General features: G+C 64.2%; 2 protein-coding genes across 12 annotated transcripts in view; both read left to right on the forward strand.

Annotated features, from left to right (window-relative positions):
• The window catches only part of COL7A1 (collagen type VII alpha 1 chain), a 32,866-nt gene extending 22,594 nt beyond the window's left edge, over positions 1-10,272 (forward strand). For 2 of the 11 annotated variants that reach the window (XM_049826331.1, XM_049826330.1), the window contains exons 84-120: positions 27-59; positions 212-274; positions 364-399; positions 507-587; positions 687-755; positions 862-897; positions 1,028-1,069; positions 1,249-1,293; positions 1,444-1,488; positions 1,601-1,636; positions 1,768-1,827; positions 1,966-2,091; positions 2,219-2,290; positions 2,536-2,571; positions 2,843-2,902; positions 3,092-3,136; positions 3,209-3,244; positions 3,384-3,419; positions 3,507-3,563; positions 3,951-4,022; positions 4,295-4,366; positions 4,466-4,501; positions 4,585-4,665; positions 4,755-4,808; positions 5,027-5,080; positions 5,157-5,219; positions 5,310-5,372; positions 5,653-5,769; positions 6,129-6,206; positions 6,287-6,340; positions 6,550-6,598; positions 6,679-6,726; positions 7,157-7,246; positions 7,623-7,706; positions 8,009-8,128; positions 8,828-9,007; positions 9,135-10,272. In XM_049826331.1, coding sequence (XP_049682288.1) covers positions 27-59; positions 212-274; positions 364-399; positions 507-587; positions 687-755; positions 862-897; positions 1,028-1,069; positions 1,249-1,293; positions 1,444-1,488; positions 1,601-1,636; positions 1,768-1,827; positions 1,966-2,091; positions 2,219-2,290; positions 2,536-2,571; positions 2,843-2,902; positions 3,092-3,136; positions 3,209-3,244; positions 3,384-3,419; positions 3,507-3,563; positions 3,951-4,022; positions 4,295-4,366; positions 4,466-4,501; positions 4,585-4,665; positions 4,755-4,808; positions 5,027-5,080; positions 5,157-5,219; positions 5,310-5,372; positions 5,653-5,769; positions 6,129-6,206; positions 6,287-6,340; positions 6,550-6,598; positions 6,679-6,726; positions 7,157-7,246; positions 7,623-7,706; positions 8,009-8,128; positions 8,828-9,007; positions 9,135-9,184 — 2,379 coding nt within the window. In that variant the 3' untranslated portion in view covers positions 9,185-10,272. Of the gene's footprint in view, positions 1-26; positions 60-211; positions 275-363; positions 400-506; positions 588-686; positions 756-861; positions 898-1,027; positions 1,070-1,248; positions 1,294-1,443; positions 1,489-1,600; positions 1,637-1,767; positions 1,828-1,965; positions 2,092-2,218; positions 2,291-2,535; positions 2,572-2,842; positions 2,903-3,091; positions 3,137-3,208; positions 3,245-3,383; positions 3,420-3,506; positions 3,564-3,950; positions 4,023-4,294; positions 4,367-4,465; positions 4,502-4,584; positions 4,666-4,754; positions 4,809-5,026; positions 5,081-5,156; positions 5,220-5,309; positions 5,373-5,652; positions 5,770-6,128; positions 6,207-6,286; positions 6,341-6,549; positions 6,599-6,678; positions 6,727-7,156; positions 7,248-7,622; positions 7,707-8,008; positions 8,135-8,827; positions 9,008-9,134 lie in introns of those variants that run through there. The other 9 variants (XM_049826332.1, XM_049826333.1, XM_049826334.1 and 6 more) reach the window with 9 other exon arrangements.
• A 1,232-nt stretch (positions 10,273-11,504) lies between these two features.
• Positions 11,505-13,240, forward strand: LOC126049921 (urocortin-3-like). The gene is made up of 2 exons (XM_049827048.1): positions 11,505-11,648; positions 12,609-13,240. The coding sequence occupies exons 1-2, from the start codon at positions 11,505-11,507 to the stop codon at positions 13,137-13,139; spliced, it is 675 nt and encodes a 224-aa protein (XP_049683005.1). The 3' UTR covers positions 13,140-13,240.
• Positions 13,241-14,583: the final 1,343 nt, after the last annotated feature.

The following is a 14,583-nucleotide window of genomic DNA, read 5'->3' on the forward strand; positions in this document are numbered from 1 at the left end:
GACTGATGCAGGTGCTGTCTTCGCAGGGCGATCCGGGGGAACCTGGTTCCGGCATCCGGGTGAGCATTTGCATCCTCCCCACCAGCACCCATCTAACCCCAATAAAGCCAGCTGGTCCTGCTGCCATGTATCTTCCGTGGTGGTAGCTGAGGTCCTGGCTGTGCCAGGGCAGCATGCCATCCCCTCTCTGATGTGGCTGTTTCCATCACAGGGTTTGCCCGGTCCCCAAGGCAGTGTGGGTCTGCCAGGCCCCCCTGGCCCCCCTGGCCCGGGGGTAAGTATCTGCAGCCCACCCTGACCTGCTTTCTGGCTGTTCATGGTGCCCGGGCTGCCACTTGATTTCTGCTTGTGTCTCCCTTGCAGGGCCCACCGGGTGTCCCTGGGCTGCCAGGACAAGTGGTGAGTGTGTCATCTCCCCCTGCCCAGCTGCCATCAGTGTGGGTGCTCAGGGCTGCTTAGGCGGCTGCAGGACCCCCGTGCCCCAGCCCTGTTCTTACTGCCCACAGGGGGAAAGCGGGAAGCCAGGCGTGCCAGGCAGGGATGGCGTGCCGGGGAAGGACGGCGAGGCAGGGATGCCTGGGAAGATGGTAGGTTGCTGCTCACCCTGTCCCATCCCAGAGGGAGCCCTACAAGGCTCAGCCTGGCTTGTCTGCAGCTGAGGCTGAGGGCTGTGCTGCTTGTGCCAGGGCATGCCGGGACCTTCGGGCCCTGCCGGTCCCAAGGGAGAGCCAGGGGATGCTGGAGCCCCAGGGCAGGTGAGTGCAGAGGTGCCTCTGCGGTTGGGAGCTTCCCCAGCCAGGATGAAGGGGAGCATCCCTGTGCAGCCCTGCTCACCTCCCCCCTCTCTTCCCTGTGCTCCAGGCTGTCGCTGGCCCTCCCGGTGCCAAAGGCGAGAAGGTAAGGAGCCAGGGTGCGAGGCAGGGGACCTCCCACCCCTGGGTGCTGCTGAAGACCCCAGGGCGGGCAGGGGTCCACAGGGTGCTGGCACCTGCTGTGGGCACACCTGAGCACCCGTGTGTCACTGCAGGGTGAGCCGGCACTGCTGGAGGGCGTGCTGCTGGGAGAACCTGTGAGTTGGCCCCATTAACCTTGTTGCCCCATCAACCTTGTTCCCCCATTAACCTTGTCGCCCCATTAACCTTGTCACCCCTTTAACCTCGTCCCCCCTGCTGCCAGTCCATGCCTTCTGCGGAGGCCAAGTCAGCCTTGTGGCCGCCCCCTCCTCTAATGCTGCTCTCCCCCTGGTAGGGCTCCAAGGGTGACCGAGGCTTGCCTGGCCCCAAGGGCGAGAAGGTGAGTGCTGCCCTGGGGGGCTGGTGGGGAGGGAACCATGGGGGCCCTGGGCTCCCCAGCTGCCTGCCCATGGCAGGGGGGGTCCATCTGCAGCTGCTTGCCCTGCACATCATCTCCCAACCCTGCTTTTTGCTTCTTCTCCCCTGCCAGGGGGAGCCAGGAAGATTTGGGGAGCCGGGGGATCCTGGGGAAGATGTGAGTAGGATGCACATGGGGAGCTGGGGGGCAGGTGGTGGCGGCAGCAGATGCTGTCGGTGGGTTGTGCCCCCACCACCCAGCCCTTCCTCATGGCCTGATGTCTTCGCAGGGAGCCAAGGGGTCCGCTGGAGCCAAAGGGGAGAAGGTAAGTGTCCCCTGGTCCCAGGGGAGTGGGGTGCTCCCCAGCCCTGTGGAGCCACTCTGGGTGGCTCGGTGCCCCTGGCTGCCCAGTGCCCACCAGCCAGGGGACACGCCGTGTGCTCTGCCACCACGCAGGGATCGCCAGGTGCCGGTGTGCGGGGACCTCCAGGACAGGATGGGCCTCCAGGCTTGAAGGTAACCCTTGCCCCCATGTCACCCTGGCTCTTGCTGTGTCACCGACACCCAGGTTCTGCCCTGGCTCAGCCAGCCATGGGAGAAGCACGCCCCTGGGGGCTGTTTTGCTGGGCCTCATCTTTTTCCTCCCTGCTGCAGGGTGACATTGGCTTGCCAGGACCACCAGGACCCCCAGGCTTAGCAGGCATTGCTGGGACGCCAGGACAGCCAGGCCTGAGAGGGGACAACGGGCAGCCTGGCCCACCGGGTCCCCCAGGGGAGAGGGTAAAGGCTATGGCCGGTGCTTAGCCTCGCTGGTCTGGGTGACCCCGGACCCAGCAGGGTCCCTGCAAGCCCTGCTGGCTCCTGGCCGTGGTCCCTGCCTGCTAAGGACCACGTGTTTCCCTGCTAGGGTTTGACCGGCTTTCCTGGAAGAGACGGCACCTCTGGACCACCGGGACCTGCGGGGCCCCCAGGGCCAGCTGTGAGTATGGGCCTCCAGTGCTGTGGCATCCCTGGGGGGTGCAGGCTCTGCCCTGGCTGCCCTGCCAGCTCGGGCAGGGTGATGGGCACCCACCCTGCACCTTCCCGGCCCCAGGCCCTGGGTCTGGGGGCTGCCAGGGGCTCCAGCATGGGGCAGGAGCTGCTGTGGGAGCCCCAGGGATGCTTTGCGGGGCACCTGGCACTGCCTTCCTCCTGTGGTTCACTCACCTCTCTCTTTTCTTTTAGGGCATACAAGGGGCCACTGGCCTGAAGGGTGACAAGGTAGGATGGGGGCAGCCCTATAGCGTGAGAGATGTGGGGCCACTCCTCCCATGGGGTGTCCTTGCTGCAGCCACTCCTGGGTGATGCTGAAACCACTGTGGATGGTGGCACATGGAAGCCTATTCTGTGCTGGGCACCCAGGACAGTGGAGGGTTTGCAGGGTGACCCCTGGCGTGGGGGGGGGGGGGGGGGGGGGGCGGGAGGGCAGGACATGGCTGGGAGGAGCAGTGGGCAGCAAGGACAGGGACGAGCTCTTGCCTTCCCCTGGCAGGGTGCCCCGGGGGCCGGGCTGCCAGGAGCCAGAGGCGAGCGCGGAGACCCAGGGCCACGGGTAGGTACCGCCGCAGCCCCCCTGCATCCTCACTGCAGCCCCCCGTGTCCCCACCACCAGGGACGGGAAATCCCACAGCGCCAGGCCTAAGGGGACAGGGAGTCAGCTCCACACCTGTCCCCAGGGTGGGGTGACGCTGGGGATGCCCCCATGCCAAGACCCCCTTCTCACATCCCTTTCTTCTCGCAGGGTGAAGATGGGCGCCCAGGGCCAGAAGGCGATCGCGGGCCGGCGGTAAATACTCCCCTCCCCGGCTGCACCCCTGGCCGGGCCACCCCCTGAACACCCCTCTCCTCTCTCCTGCAGGGCTTGCCTGGGAACCGGGGGGAGCGTGGGGACAAGGTAAGGGACCCTGGGGGCTGGAGAGCCAGGGGCGGGGGGCACGAATGATGCACCCCCAGAGATTAGGGTCCCCAGGGAGGTGCTGCCCGCTCCCTGCCGCGCATCCTTGCAGCGTCTCACCATCTCACCTTCCTCTCAGGGAGACGTTGGGGCCCCAGGGCCCAAGGGAGACAAGGTGAGTCCCTGGGGCTGGGGGGCAGTGGGAGGGAGGGCAGCAGTGCTGGCCCCCCCACTCACCCCCTCCCCTTCTTTGGGTGTGCAGGGCGATACTGTGGTAGTGGAGGGGCCCACCGGAGCACGGGGGAGCAAGGGGGAGCCGGTAAGAGATGTCCCCATTCTCCCTGTCCCCCTCTGTGTTGTTCCTTTTATCCTGATGGGCAGGGGCTCTCCTGTGCATCCACCTCCCCAAGGCCCTGCCTGCCCTGCTCCTGGCCCAGGGCAGCTCCCAGCCCTACAGGTTTGATCCTGCACCCCCTCTCCTGAGTGGCACAGGACAGTCTCCCCCTGCCGCCGCCTCTGCCTGCCAGAAGAGCTGGGGGGCTTCTTTCTGCCGAGGGACCCTCCCTCACAGAGCACGCTGTCCCCTCTTCTTCAGCCATACCACAGACACCTCTGTCCCTGTCCTGAGGGGGTCTGTCCTTCCCAACCTTAAATGTGTCTGAGCATCTCCGTCTCCTGACCCTTCCCGGTGTTTCCCCCTTTGCAGGGAGATCGTGGCCTGAAGGGCACGGAAGGGGACAAGGGAGACAAGGGGGAGCAAGGCATGCCTGGAGAGAAGGTATGGGGCTGGGAGGGCTTGTGCAGGGCTGGGTCGTGCTGGGTTGGGAACCACAGAGGCCTGCAGATAGGGTGATGGACAGAGGGACCAGGGCACGGTGGCATCACTCTGCCCCACGTGCTGGTGCTTGTGGGTACCCTGGCACGGTGCTTGGCATCCCAGCAAGGGGAGATGCCAGAGCTGGCCTCGGAGGCCACCGTGGCTGTGCCATGGCCATGCTGTGGCTGGAGCTCTTCTTCCTGCCCTGTGTCGATCTGGGTTTCTGCTTGCAGGGAGCGAGAGGCGAGCAAGGTGAGAAGGGCTCCACGGGCTTCCCCGGGGCACGTGGCCCTGGTGGGCAGAAGGTAAGGAGCTGGGCATCCCTTGCTGCTAGCGGGGTGCTAGGGGGTGTCAGGGGTACCATCCCCTTCACCTGCCCTGACTGATGCCTTTGCCTTCCCCAGGGAGAGGTTGGAGCATCGGGAGAGCCTGGCGAGCCGGTAAGGAGCCGCGTCTCAGTGCCACTGCCACCCCACCATGGGGCAGAAGCAGACCTCCTGTCACACTGTGTGCTCTCCTGCAGGGCCAGCCTGGCCGTGATGGGATCCCTGGAGCCCGGGGAGAGAAGGGCGACATGGGACCCCTGGGCATGCGCGGCCCCAAGGTGGGTTGGTCCCTCTGCCCACCAGTGCTCTCCCAGCCAGGACCCATGCCAGCTCAGCAAGGCTCTGACTCCCCTCCTCATCCTTGCAGGGGGACCGAGGCATGAAAGGCGCCTGCGGCCTCGATGGGGACAAGGGCGAGAAGGTGAGTGGGTGCCCACAGGGTGCCACAGGAGCCCGGACGGTGCCTGGAGGCTGCGGCCCTTTGGATCCCCTCCGCCAGCCGGCAGGAGCAGGGAGATGGCTGAGGCTGGAGCTCAGCCCCGCGGCAGGGGCGTGGGGTCCCCTCCTCTGCCCGCGGCTCTGGGGTGAGCATTAAGGAGCGCACGACTGACTGCCCTGCTTCTCTCCTGCCTGCTGTAGGGAGACCCGGGAATCCCGGGGCGCTCGGGGCTGCCGGGGAGGAAAGGCGAACCAGTAAGCATCACGCTGGCACTGGGATGGGATGGGGATGCACAGCAGGTGGCTGATGGATGTCTGCTTTGTCCCTCAGGGAGAGCTGGGTCTGTCAGGGCCACCAGGCATCCCTGGGAAAGAGGGGCTCATGGGACCCAAGGTAGGTTAGGGCAGTGCCAGGAAAAGCTGTGCTGGCACTTCAGCCCCCCCGGCTGCCTGTCCCCCACTGCCTGCCTCTTCCTCTTCACAGGGCGACCGGGGATTCGATGGGCAGCAGGGAGCCAAAGGAGACCAGGGCGAGAAAGGAGACCGGGTGAGCGGGCTGGGAAGGGACGGTATGCGTTGCACTATGTTGCTTTTACCAGGACCTGGCCTTGGTCAGAAGCACATCAGAGCCCGATGCTCCCAGAAGAGCCGTCCGGCACTGCTCTAAATTGTGTCGCTAAACTATAAGTGACAACAAATTCCCACTCTTTACAAGAAGGCACCAGTGCCAGTGCTTTGGGGATGCCCAGCTGCGGGGTCAGAGGATGCCCATGGTGCCTGCTCATGGGGGTCTGACACCCCCAGCTTCACACTCTGCTCTCCTGCAGGGTGCCCCGGGCGTTATCGGTGGCCCCGGTCCCCGGGGTAGTGACGGTGCTCCTGGCCCCCCCGGGCCCCCAGGAAACGTTGGTCCACGAGGTCCCGAGGGCATGCAGGGCCAGAAGGTGAGTCCCCACCGCAGCTGGCCAGTCCCCCTCCAGGTGCCATGAGGAGGAGAAGGTCCTGTCCCCGTAGTGGGTGAGGGGTTGGTGGCATCAGGAACCATGTCTCAGCTCAGTCCCTGCCCTGCCAGCTCACTGGCTTTGGGGTCCTCCCTTGTGTCCCCCTGCCCAGGGAATGGGAGCCTGAGAGGTTGGGACCCTGCTTGTCCTGGGGCTGGGCTAGACCCATTCCTGTCCCCATCCCCACCTGCACAGGTGTCCCTGCGCTGCGGGGATGGGGAAAGCAGAACATCCATGGCGGCTGAGGAGAGCAGAGAGGCTCCAGAGCCACCAGCCAGATCCTGAGCATGTGTCCTTTGCAGGGGGAGAGAGGCCCCCCTGGACAGTCGGTGCCAGGGGTCCGTGGCGTGCCCGGCATCCCTGGCGAGAGAGGAGAGCAGGTGGGTGAGTGGGTGTCCGGCCCTGGGCAGGTGAGCCCCAGCCAGGGCCAAACTCCCACCTCCCTTCTGCTTGTCCCTAGGGCAGTCCTGGCACCCAGGGGCTCCGTGGGGAGAAAGGGGAACCGGGCATGACGGTAAGGAGCCAGGAGGGACCTGGCTCAGACTCGCAGCGCTCACGTCACCGGGGTGGGAAGGGGTGTTGGATCCATCCCACTGCCACTGATTGAGGGCCTTCCCCCACCTCCGGGCTCTGCTGGGGCCTGGGGAAAGGGGTTTTCCTCTTCTCTAATTGCACCATCCCCCATTGCGATGTGGGTCCTTTGCCCCTCCATATGTCCGGCAGGAGGAGGAGATCCGCGCCTTCGTCAGGCAGGAGATGAGCCAGCACTGTGGTGAGCATCCCCCATCACTGCCCCAGGGCCGGGGGTCTGGTCCCTGCTGCCCCTGACCCCCCGCCCCATCTCTCCCGCAGCCTGCGGCGGCCACTTCCCACAGCGCCTGGATTCACGTGAGCACTCAGGTTGCGGCTTTCCCTTCCTACCCCCCTGCCCCTGCTCTGCACGTGTGGTACCAAAGGGGTCCCAGCACCCAGGTGTGCCGCGGGTTTTGAGGGTGCTGGAGGTGGCTGGGATCCTCTAGGACCCCCTCGGTCAGGGCCAGCATCAGCGTGGGACCATGTGCAGGGAGAAGGGATGGTGCATGGCAGAAGTGATGGTGCAGCAGGGATCCCCGGGGCAGGCGGCTTGGGATGGTGCCAGTGGGGTCCGGGCACTACCACTGATAGAGAAGGGACCACGGGGACTGCGCCTCATCCATGCTTGGGTGCCGGAGCTGGGGCAGGTGGCCTTGCAGGGGCCAGGACTGCTGGAGGGGAGGGTGAGCTGGAGGAGTGGGCTGGACGGCTGGGGGCAAGGGGTGGGCTGGGATGAGGCGGGTGCTTTCTCTCCAAGGAGGCTGGGGGGCTCGGGCCAGGAGCAGCCTCCACTCTGTCCAGGGAGGAGGAAGAAGCGTGCGCCAGGAGAGGGAGCACGGCCAAACAGGTGATGGAGAGCCCGGAGGACCTACAAGATCTGGCCCTGTGGGCACATGTGCCTCCCTGTGCCCATTGTCATTCCCATCCCCATCCTGCTGGGCTCCCCAAGGCTCCTGTCCCACTGGGCAGCAGCTCCTCCCGCCTGTCCCTCCTTTGGGAGCCCCCAGCAGCCCTGGTCTGCAGTGCAGAGAGAGGAGGGGGTGTCCCCAGGTTCCCCAGCCCTGGCCATGTACCCCAGCAGGCTGCAGCAGTGCTGGGGCAGTGCTGGGCTGCTCCACACTTCCAAGGGGTGGTTTCCTCCCGGGAGGCAGGGGGAATGCACCCCAGGTCCCCTCGCCGCCTCTCTGACTCTGATGCCTGCGCCATGTCCTTTGCCCTCACAGGGCTCTTCCCCACCCAGCCATTCCCTGCTGGCAACGCTCATGCAGTCCCTGTGCTCAAGTTGTCACACACTGAGGAAGAGGAGGGTGAGTGTCATCCCTGTGCTTTTAGTCCCCATCCCCCTTTTCCCTTGCTCCCTCTCTGTGGCTGGTCACATCCCTGCCCTCTGCTTGCAGGCACTGAGGGATAATCCATCAGTGGCCATGCTGCCGGTCCCAGGGGGCTTTAATTAAAGACCAGGGAGAGGAGAGGGCAACAATGGGGGGGTGTGCATGTATGTGTGTTTGTGCAGGTGTGTGGCTGTGTGCCAGGCTGTGGCTGGGGGGAGCAGGGTGGAGGGGACAGAGGGGGAGATAAGGTGCTGCTCACATCCAGCACTGTCTCCCAGGGCAGGACAGGCGAGTCGTGCTTGACACTGATGATCTCGAGTACGAGAGCGTGTATGGGGAGGAGGAGGACTACGATGAGGTCCCCGAGATGGACAGCTCGGAGCAGACTGCGATGGGCGGTGAGCTTCCCTGCCCCTGCCCGGCACCCAAGGATGGAGCCACCAGGGACGACCACATGGCTGCCTGGGCTTTGCTGGGGTGATACCTCCACATCCCGCCTGGCAGCGGGTCCCCGCACCCTCTGGCTGGGGGGATTTGCAGTCCTCTTGCTGGCACCCAGGCAGGGCGCACGTTCCCCATCACAGCACTGCTGTGCAGTCCTCGTGCTCCATCCCCCCCACTGAAGCCATCACCAGCAGTGACGGATGGTTTGCTGGGCTAGTGGGACCTGCTGCCCCTGGCAGGTTTCCTGTGCTCCTGGTCATGAGCTGCAGGAGAGGATCACAAAGCCCCCAGGAGAGCAGGGAAGCCCTGGTGGCAGTAGCAGCATGCAGAGGGTCCTGCTGGTAGCCTTCCAAGGGACGCTGTGGCCGTCATGTCCCTGTGCCACCTGCCTCCTAGCTCTACCTCCAGCTTTTGCTGGGAGCTGCCCCTGTAAGAGGGCTTGCCCAGACCAGCATCTCCTGCTCTCACTCCCAGCACTTGGGCAGGGCAGAGATGTCCCCTCCAGCCAAACCCTGCCCGTGCTCAGCTGGGAGCCATCCACTGCCTTCCCCTTCTGGGGTTTCTCCTCCTCTGCCAAGTGGGTCCAGCTGCCTCCATCACTGGTGAGCTGCCGGCTCCTGCCTGCCCTCACCATCGCCGTTTGCACCCTGCAGCTGAGCCCTGCAGCCTGCCGCTGGACGAGGGGGACTGCCAGCACTACACACTGCGGTGGTACTACAACCAAAGAGTCACCGAATGCCGGCCCTTCGTCTACAGCGGCTGCCGGGGCAACCTCAACCGCTTCGACAGCAAGGAGGAGTGCGAGCTGCACTGTGGGCAGCACCCAGGGACAGGTAGGCATGGCACTGGCAGGTCTGGCAGCATCCCCACCTGGTGCCACGAGCTCGGCCGATGCAGAGCCGGGGGGGATGATGCTGGTCCCCCACCTCAGCTCTGACACCCCCTTGCTTCTCTCCACAGATGCCCATGGCGTTGCCAGCGGCAAACTGGGAGGGCAGTCAAAGGCATAAGTGCGGGCAGTGTCTTGGCAGGCAGGGCTGCCCGGCGGCAGGGCCCGGCTGCTGCCCCGCCGGGGCTGGGCTGCCCGCAGTGGTGGGGTCCACAGGCCCACCAGCCTCCGGCAGGAACCTGGTGCTATTTCTAACGTGTCTTTTTGCTGCTCATGGGTTTTTCCTTTCATATCAGTTTTATTGCCCATTAAGGTAAAACTTGTATCAAATGGGAAACCACGTACCCCCCAAGACTTTTAAGCCCCTTTCCCACCTGGAGGTTTCCTGGGCTGTTCCCAGTTTGATTTTTAACTTATTTGCTGCTGATGGGATAGCACTTGGCCCCATGCCCCCTCTCCCCTCGCCCAGGAGTGGAGCTGGGACTTGGCATGGTTGTGCTCCCCTCGCCTCATCTAACACCCTCATCCCCTTCCCTGCCCCTCCACAGACCCCCAAACCCCTTCCCATTCCCCACTCTCTGCCAGGGGAGGCAGTCTGCATCCCTGGGCCAGGCGCTGCCTCCTTGCATGGCATCCCTCACCACCCACCCTGCAACCAGCTCCATCTGAATAAATTTCACCTTAACCGCAACTGGGGCCCAGTTCCCCTTTTGCGGCTGCGATGGTTTGGCAAAGACCTGTGGGGAGGCCGGAGGCTTTCTCCGTGCGCTACCCTCCAGCTCGCACGCCTGCCAGCAGCACATCTGTTTTCAATCTGGGGGGGGCTTGCCTGCACCCCCCAGCCCATCAGGAAAACCCTGAGGATGGTGCTATGTTAGAGGAGGTTCCTGCTCGCCTATGCTCGCTCTCAAAGGCTTCATGAAAGCGATGTTGGCTCCTGGGGGTCCACAGCCCCTGCCTCCCCCAAGCCCCAGCGCCAAGTGGGGACGTGCCCCCCACTGCCTTGGGGCCCGGGGACCTGTGGGCTGCTAGGTGGGCTTTGTGGCACCCATACGTACCGCTGTTCTCTGTGTATATCTGTATACAGCGAATGTATATGCGTACCAATGCGGGGGGGGGTGTGTGTGTGTGATATTAAAGCTGTGCTCATGGGGAGATGCCATGCTTCTTGGTGCGCCGCTGAAGATGCCAATGGAGACTGGGGCCAGCTCTTGAGTCAAGCGTGCCCACTGCCCACCCCAGCTGGGATGCCCTTCCCAGATACTCACTGCTGGCAGTGCTGGCTAGGGGTCTCACCCTCCCCAGGACCCCAGTGCCACATTCCTGTGCCCGGCTGACGCAAGCCAGGCCACAACCCCCCGGCCACGCTGTGACGTGTCGGCACGCGGCGCTGCGGTGATGCATAATATGCTGGGTGAATCAGCACCACTGGCTAATTTTGGCTGCTGGGGGTGAGTTCCTGGCCATCCCCGGGAGGAGGAACAGAGCAGGCGTTATTTCCTCTCCCTGATGCTGCCAGGGAGGCTGGCATAGGACGGGTCACCCTGCGGCCATGGGGGTGGGCATGACACCCAGCGGTCTGAGCCCCAGTCCCGGGCACGCTGGCTCCTCGCCCTGGCCAGCCCTCCAGGCTGAGCACTCACCAACTCATCTCACACAGGTGCCTGCCCAGCCTGAGACCCCCTGGGTGCTCCCACAGCTGCTAAGGGGGGAACTTTGGGGCAAAACCCTCTGTGTGGGGCTCATCCCACAGCAACACCTCCAGTCCGCTACCCACCGCAGGCAGCTGGCAGAGGGTCTGGGACAGGCTGGACTGGTGCAGGTGGGCTGCAAACCAGTGGCATCCCAGTTGGACTGAGTGAAGGTGAGCTGCAAACCAGTAGTGTCCCAGTTAGACTGGGTGAAGGTGAACTGCAAACCAGTGGTGTCCCCCAGCTGGACTGGTGCAGGTGGGCTGCAAACTAGTGGTGTCCTTGTTGAACTGGTGCAGCTGGCTGCAAACCAGTAGCTCAGGCAGTGCTCTGGGTTTGGCACAGCAGAGAGGTGACATGTCTCCAGGTATGTCCCCCAGCTGGCCAAGGCCAGGCAGTCCATCAGGACGGCAGCACCAAACCAACACTGGGAGATGTCGCGTGCGGCACAACGCCTGGGGAGCTGGCACTTGCCGCCAGTGCCACAAACGCTGGCCAGCAGCAATGTGTGTGTGTTTTCTCCCTTCTTAAAAAAAAGCTGATAGGAGCAGGAAAGCTCAATTAGATGGAGAAAAACCATTTTGCGAGTCAGACGTGAAACAATAATGCCTAAGCTGTCCCAGGTTCCTGGAATCCCCTCCAAATGCAGCTGATGGAGCTGCGAGGGGCACGTGCCCACCCACGGCCTGGGATGATTTCATCTGCTATTAGGCAAAATGTATTAATAACGTTGTCCCCATCCCCCCCCGCATGTCACCCTCCGTGGGCCGGAGGTGGAGCTGGGGGCAGGATAAGAGTCAGGGCTTGGCAGGGAGCAGGGCAAACCCCAGCTCGTGGTCGCCGCACCTGGAAGCATTGCCTGAACATCAGAGGGACAAGGACCTGCTGAAAATGGTGAGGCTGCGCTCTTCAGTGGTGCTTTCCAGGAGGCTTTTAGATGGGAAATGGGTTGCGGGGGGTTGGATGCTTTTCATTACCCACTTCCCAGCAAGTTAAACCACCTCTGGCTGCCTGCTCTGGTACTTTCCCAAGAGCTTCACCCTGGAGATGGGTTGCAGGAGGTTGGATGCCTTTCACTGCCCTCCTTCCTGCTGGGGGACTGATCGGGGGAGATGCAGCCGTAACAGCAGGATTTGTGCGGCAGTCCCCCCACACCCACCCTGACCCCCACCCTGCAGCACAGCACCCTGCATCCCGCGGGGCCCTCCCTGGGACCAGGGTTGGGTACAGGGCAGAGGAAGGTGCTGAGGCCTGGCACAACTCTGTGCATGTGGCCGGACTCGTGCCCTTGTCAACCCACTGCCACCAACCTGCTGTGTATTTTAGGCCAAGTGGCTCATGTTCCTCCTTGGGGGGGGGGGGGGGGGGTGGGGGGTGGCTTTTGCCCCAGAGAGCCCAGCAGCCCCGTGGGGGATGGCATCCACTGGGAAGGCGTGGGAGGAGGAAAGCCCCACTGCCTGCCTAGCCCCGAAACCCCGGGCACGTCACACTTCCCTGGCCAAAGGGAAGGGTCTGGGCTGGGTAGCAGCCACGGTCCCGCTCCCCAGGCAGCCATCCCCCTGGGTGGGAATATCCCTTCCCCTGAGTGGCAAAGGGCTGGAGGATGTGAAATGGAGGGGACAGACAGTATCTGGCCAGGGGCTGTGGGAAATAACAGGGACACCCAGCTGATTTGCTTCCCACGTCCTCTTCAGCCTCCCCAAAACTGCCCCCCACGCAAAAAGGTTAAAATAAGGGTGGAAAACTGAAGGCTCCCCAAAAGGAAGGGGAGCCCCCACCGCTGGGCATGGCCAGCTGGCGCAGGAGTGGGGGGGCTCTGCGTGTGGCACCCTGGCAGGGACACGTCCTGCCTAGAGGGCTGTGAGGCCATGGCAGCGTGATGGGGGGGGACGATGCTCAGCGCCGGCTGTGTGCTCCCCGCAGGCACTCCTGGCCGTGCGGCGCTGCAGGACGCTGCTCACCTTCCTGGTGGTCCTCGGGGTGCCAGCGAGAGCCTGGAAGGGGCCAAGCCATGAGCAGCTCCCACCAGCCCCTCGAGCTGGGGATGGAGGGAAGCTGACGAAGCAGGAAACCACCGGTGCTAACGAGACGCTGCCAGATCTCCCTAAAATGAGGAGGGGTGACCACGGATCTGGGGAAGGGTCTTATCCAGACAAAGCCAGCCCGCCACTGCTAGAGGGGTCAGCAAGAAAAGCATTGCCCTGGCCGATGAGCCCAGCTGCCAAGAGACCTGCTCCCAGGAAAAAGGCGAGAAAGGTGTCCCTGTCACTTGATGTCCCCACCCATGTACTGAAAATCCTGCTCGACCTGGCCAGAGAGAAGGAGCTGCAGGCCAAGGCGGCCGCCAATGCCGAGCTGATGGCCCGTCTCGGGCGCAGGAAATAAACCTCTCTGGCTGAGCACGGCTTCTCGGCCACGGCTGGGGAGGGCAGCGGGGCTGCTGGGGGGCACGGGCAGAGAGGAGTGCGGGGTGGCATCGGTGTGCCTGTGAGGGACTGTGGACACGGCACCTTGTTCTCCCAGTGCCCATGGCACCAGCAGCAGCCACGGGAGGACTAGGGAGCACCACTGGAGAAGACACAGACGGGTTTGCCTTCACCAGGACCAGTGCCAGAGCACAGCTGGGTCCCAGCACTGGGTACCACAGGGATTTCTGTGCCCGGCTTCGCTCCCCACTCACCCACTGCTGGGATGTCTCCAAAGGGACCTTATCTAGCCAGGCAGGTTTTCCCATGTGTCGCCTCTCTCTGGGTGGCTGCAGCACACAAAATCCTCTGCGAAACTCAGCTGAGCCTTAAAGACGGACCTGGCGAGCGTGCACAATAAAAGGTGGTATTGAACACAACTTGTTGTGGTTTATACCGGTCCTGTACTCCTGTACACCCCCATTTTGTATGCCCTCTCCCCGGAGCTGCAGTGGGAGCACGTCCTGGGCCAGGGCCAGCACTGGAGCTCGTTGAACCCCAAATGGGGGGTGTCAGCCCTTGCACCAGCAGTGGGGCTGGCCCCCAGCCCAGGGTGCTCACAGCAGCTCTGGGCCAACGGGGACATTACATTGCGCTGCTGGAGCTGCCGTCTTCGGCGAGGCTGGGAGATAAGAGCGGTGCGGAGCAGAGTGCGGCCGCCCCGTGCAAAGTACAGGGCGGCACGGGCAAGGCAGAGGCTGGGGGACACCCACCAGAGGGGCTGCTGGAGCTGGTGGGGGACACAGCCATGCTCTTCGAGGAGTACCTGCTGCAGGGTGAGTGCAGCCCCTTCGCCTTGGAGCAGGTGCTGGCTTTGGGAAGGGGGCAGAAGCAATCGGGGTGACCCCACACCTTGTGGGACGGGCGTATTTCTGTAGCCGGTGAAGGGATGTGCCAGCAGATGGGTGGGTTGGGGTGAGGTCCGGGGTGGGTAACGGGTTCTTTGCCTTCCCCACCTGCCCCAGGGCTCAGGCAATGCCCGGGTAGCGCTAGACCCCAGGGACACCCCACTGCGGTGTGTGGGTGCTGTGGGGCCAGGCCCAGGGGTTTGTGGGTGCGGGGTACTGATGGGGTGCTGGTGGCAGCGGAGACACGGGGCACGGGAAGAGCTGCCAGAGACGGTGCATCACAGCGGGGATGCTCCGGGGCAGGCAGTCCAGGTGACAACTGCCCGTCCCCAGGAGGGGGTTCTCCCCCACCACCCCCCTTCTCCCCTGGGGGAACGGAGCCCCTGCCGGGATCTCCCCCTTCCCACCGTCCCATCTCCCCTCCCCGAGTCCCAGTGTGCCCCCCCTTGCTCCAGCCCCCCTCTGGCCCCGGTGTCCCCCGATCTCCCCGGTGCCCCATTCTGCCCTTCCCCTGCC

Source organism: Accipiter gentilis, chromosome 23 (genome assembly GCF_929443795.1).
Source record: "Accipiter gentilis chromosome 23, bAccGen1.1, whole genome shotgun sequence".
Taxonomy (NCBI): Eukaryota; Metazoa; Chordata; class Aves; order Accipitriformes; family Accipitridae; genus Astur; species Astur gentilis.

Coding starts and splice junctions, on each gene's coding strand:
- LOC126049921 (XM_049827048.1), top strand. CDS start 11,505: ATGTCACCCTCCGTGGGCCGGAGGTGGAGCTGGGGGCAGGATAAGAGT. Junction 11,649..12,608: donor ACAAGGACCTGCTGAAAATG/GTGAGGCTGCGC, acceptor CGTCCTGCCTAG/AGGGCTGTGAGGCCATGGCA.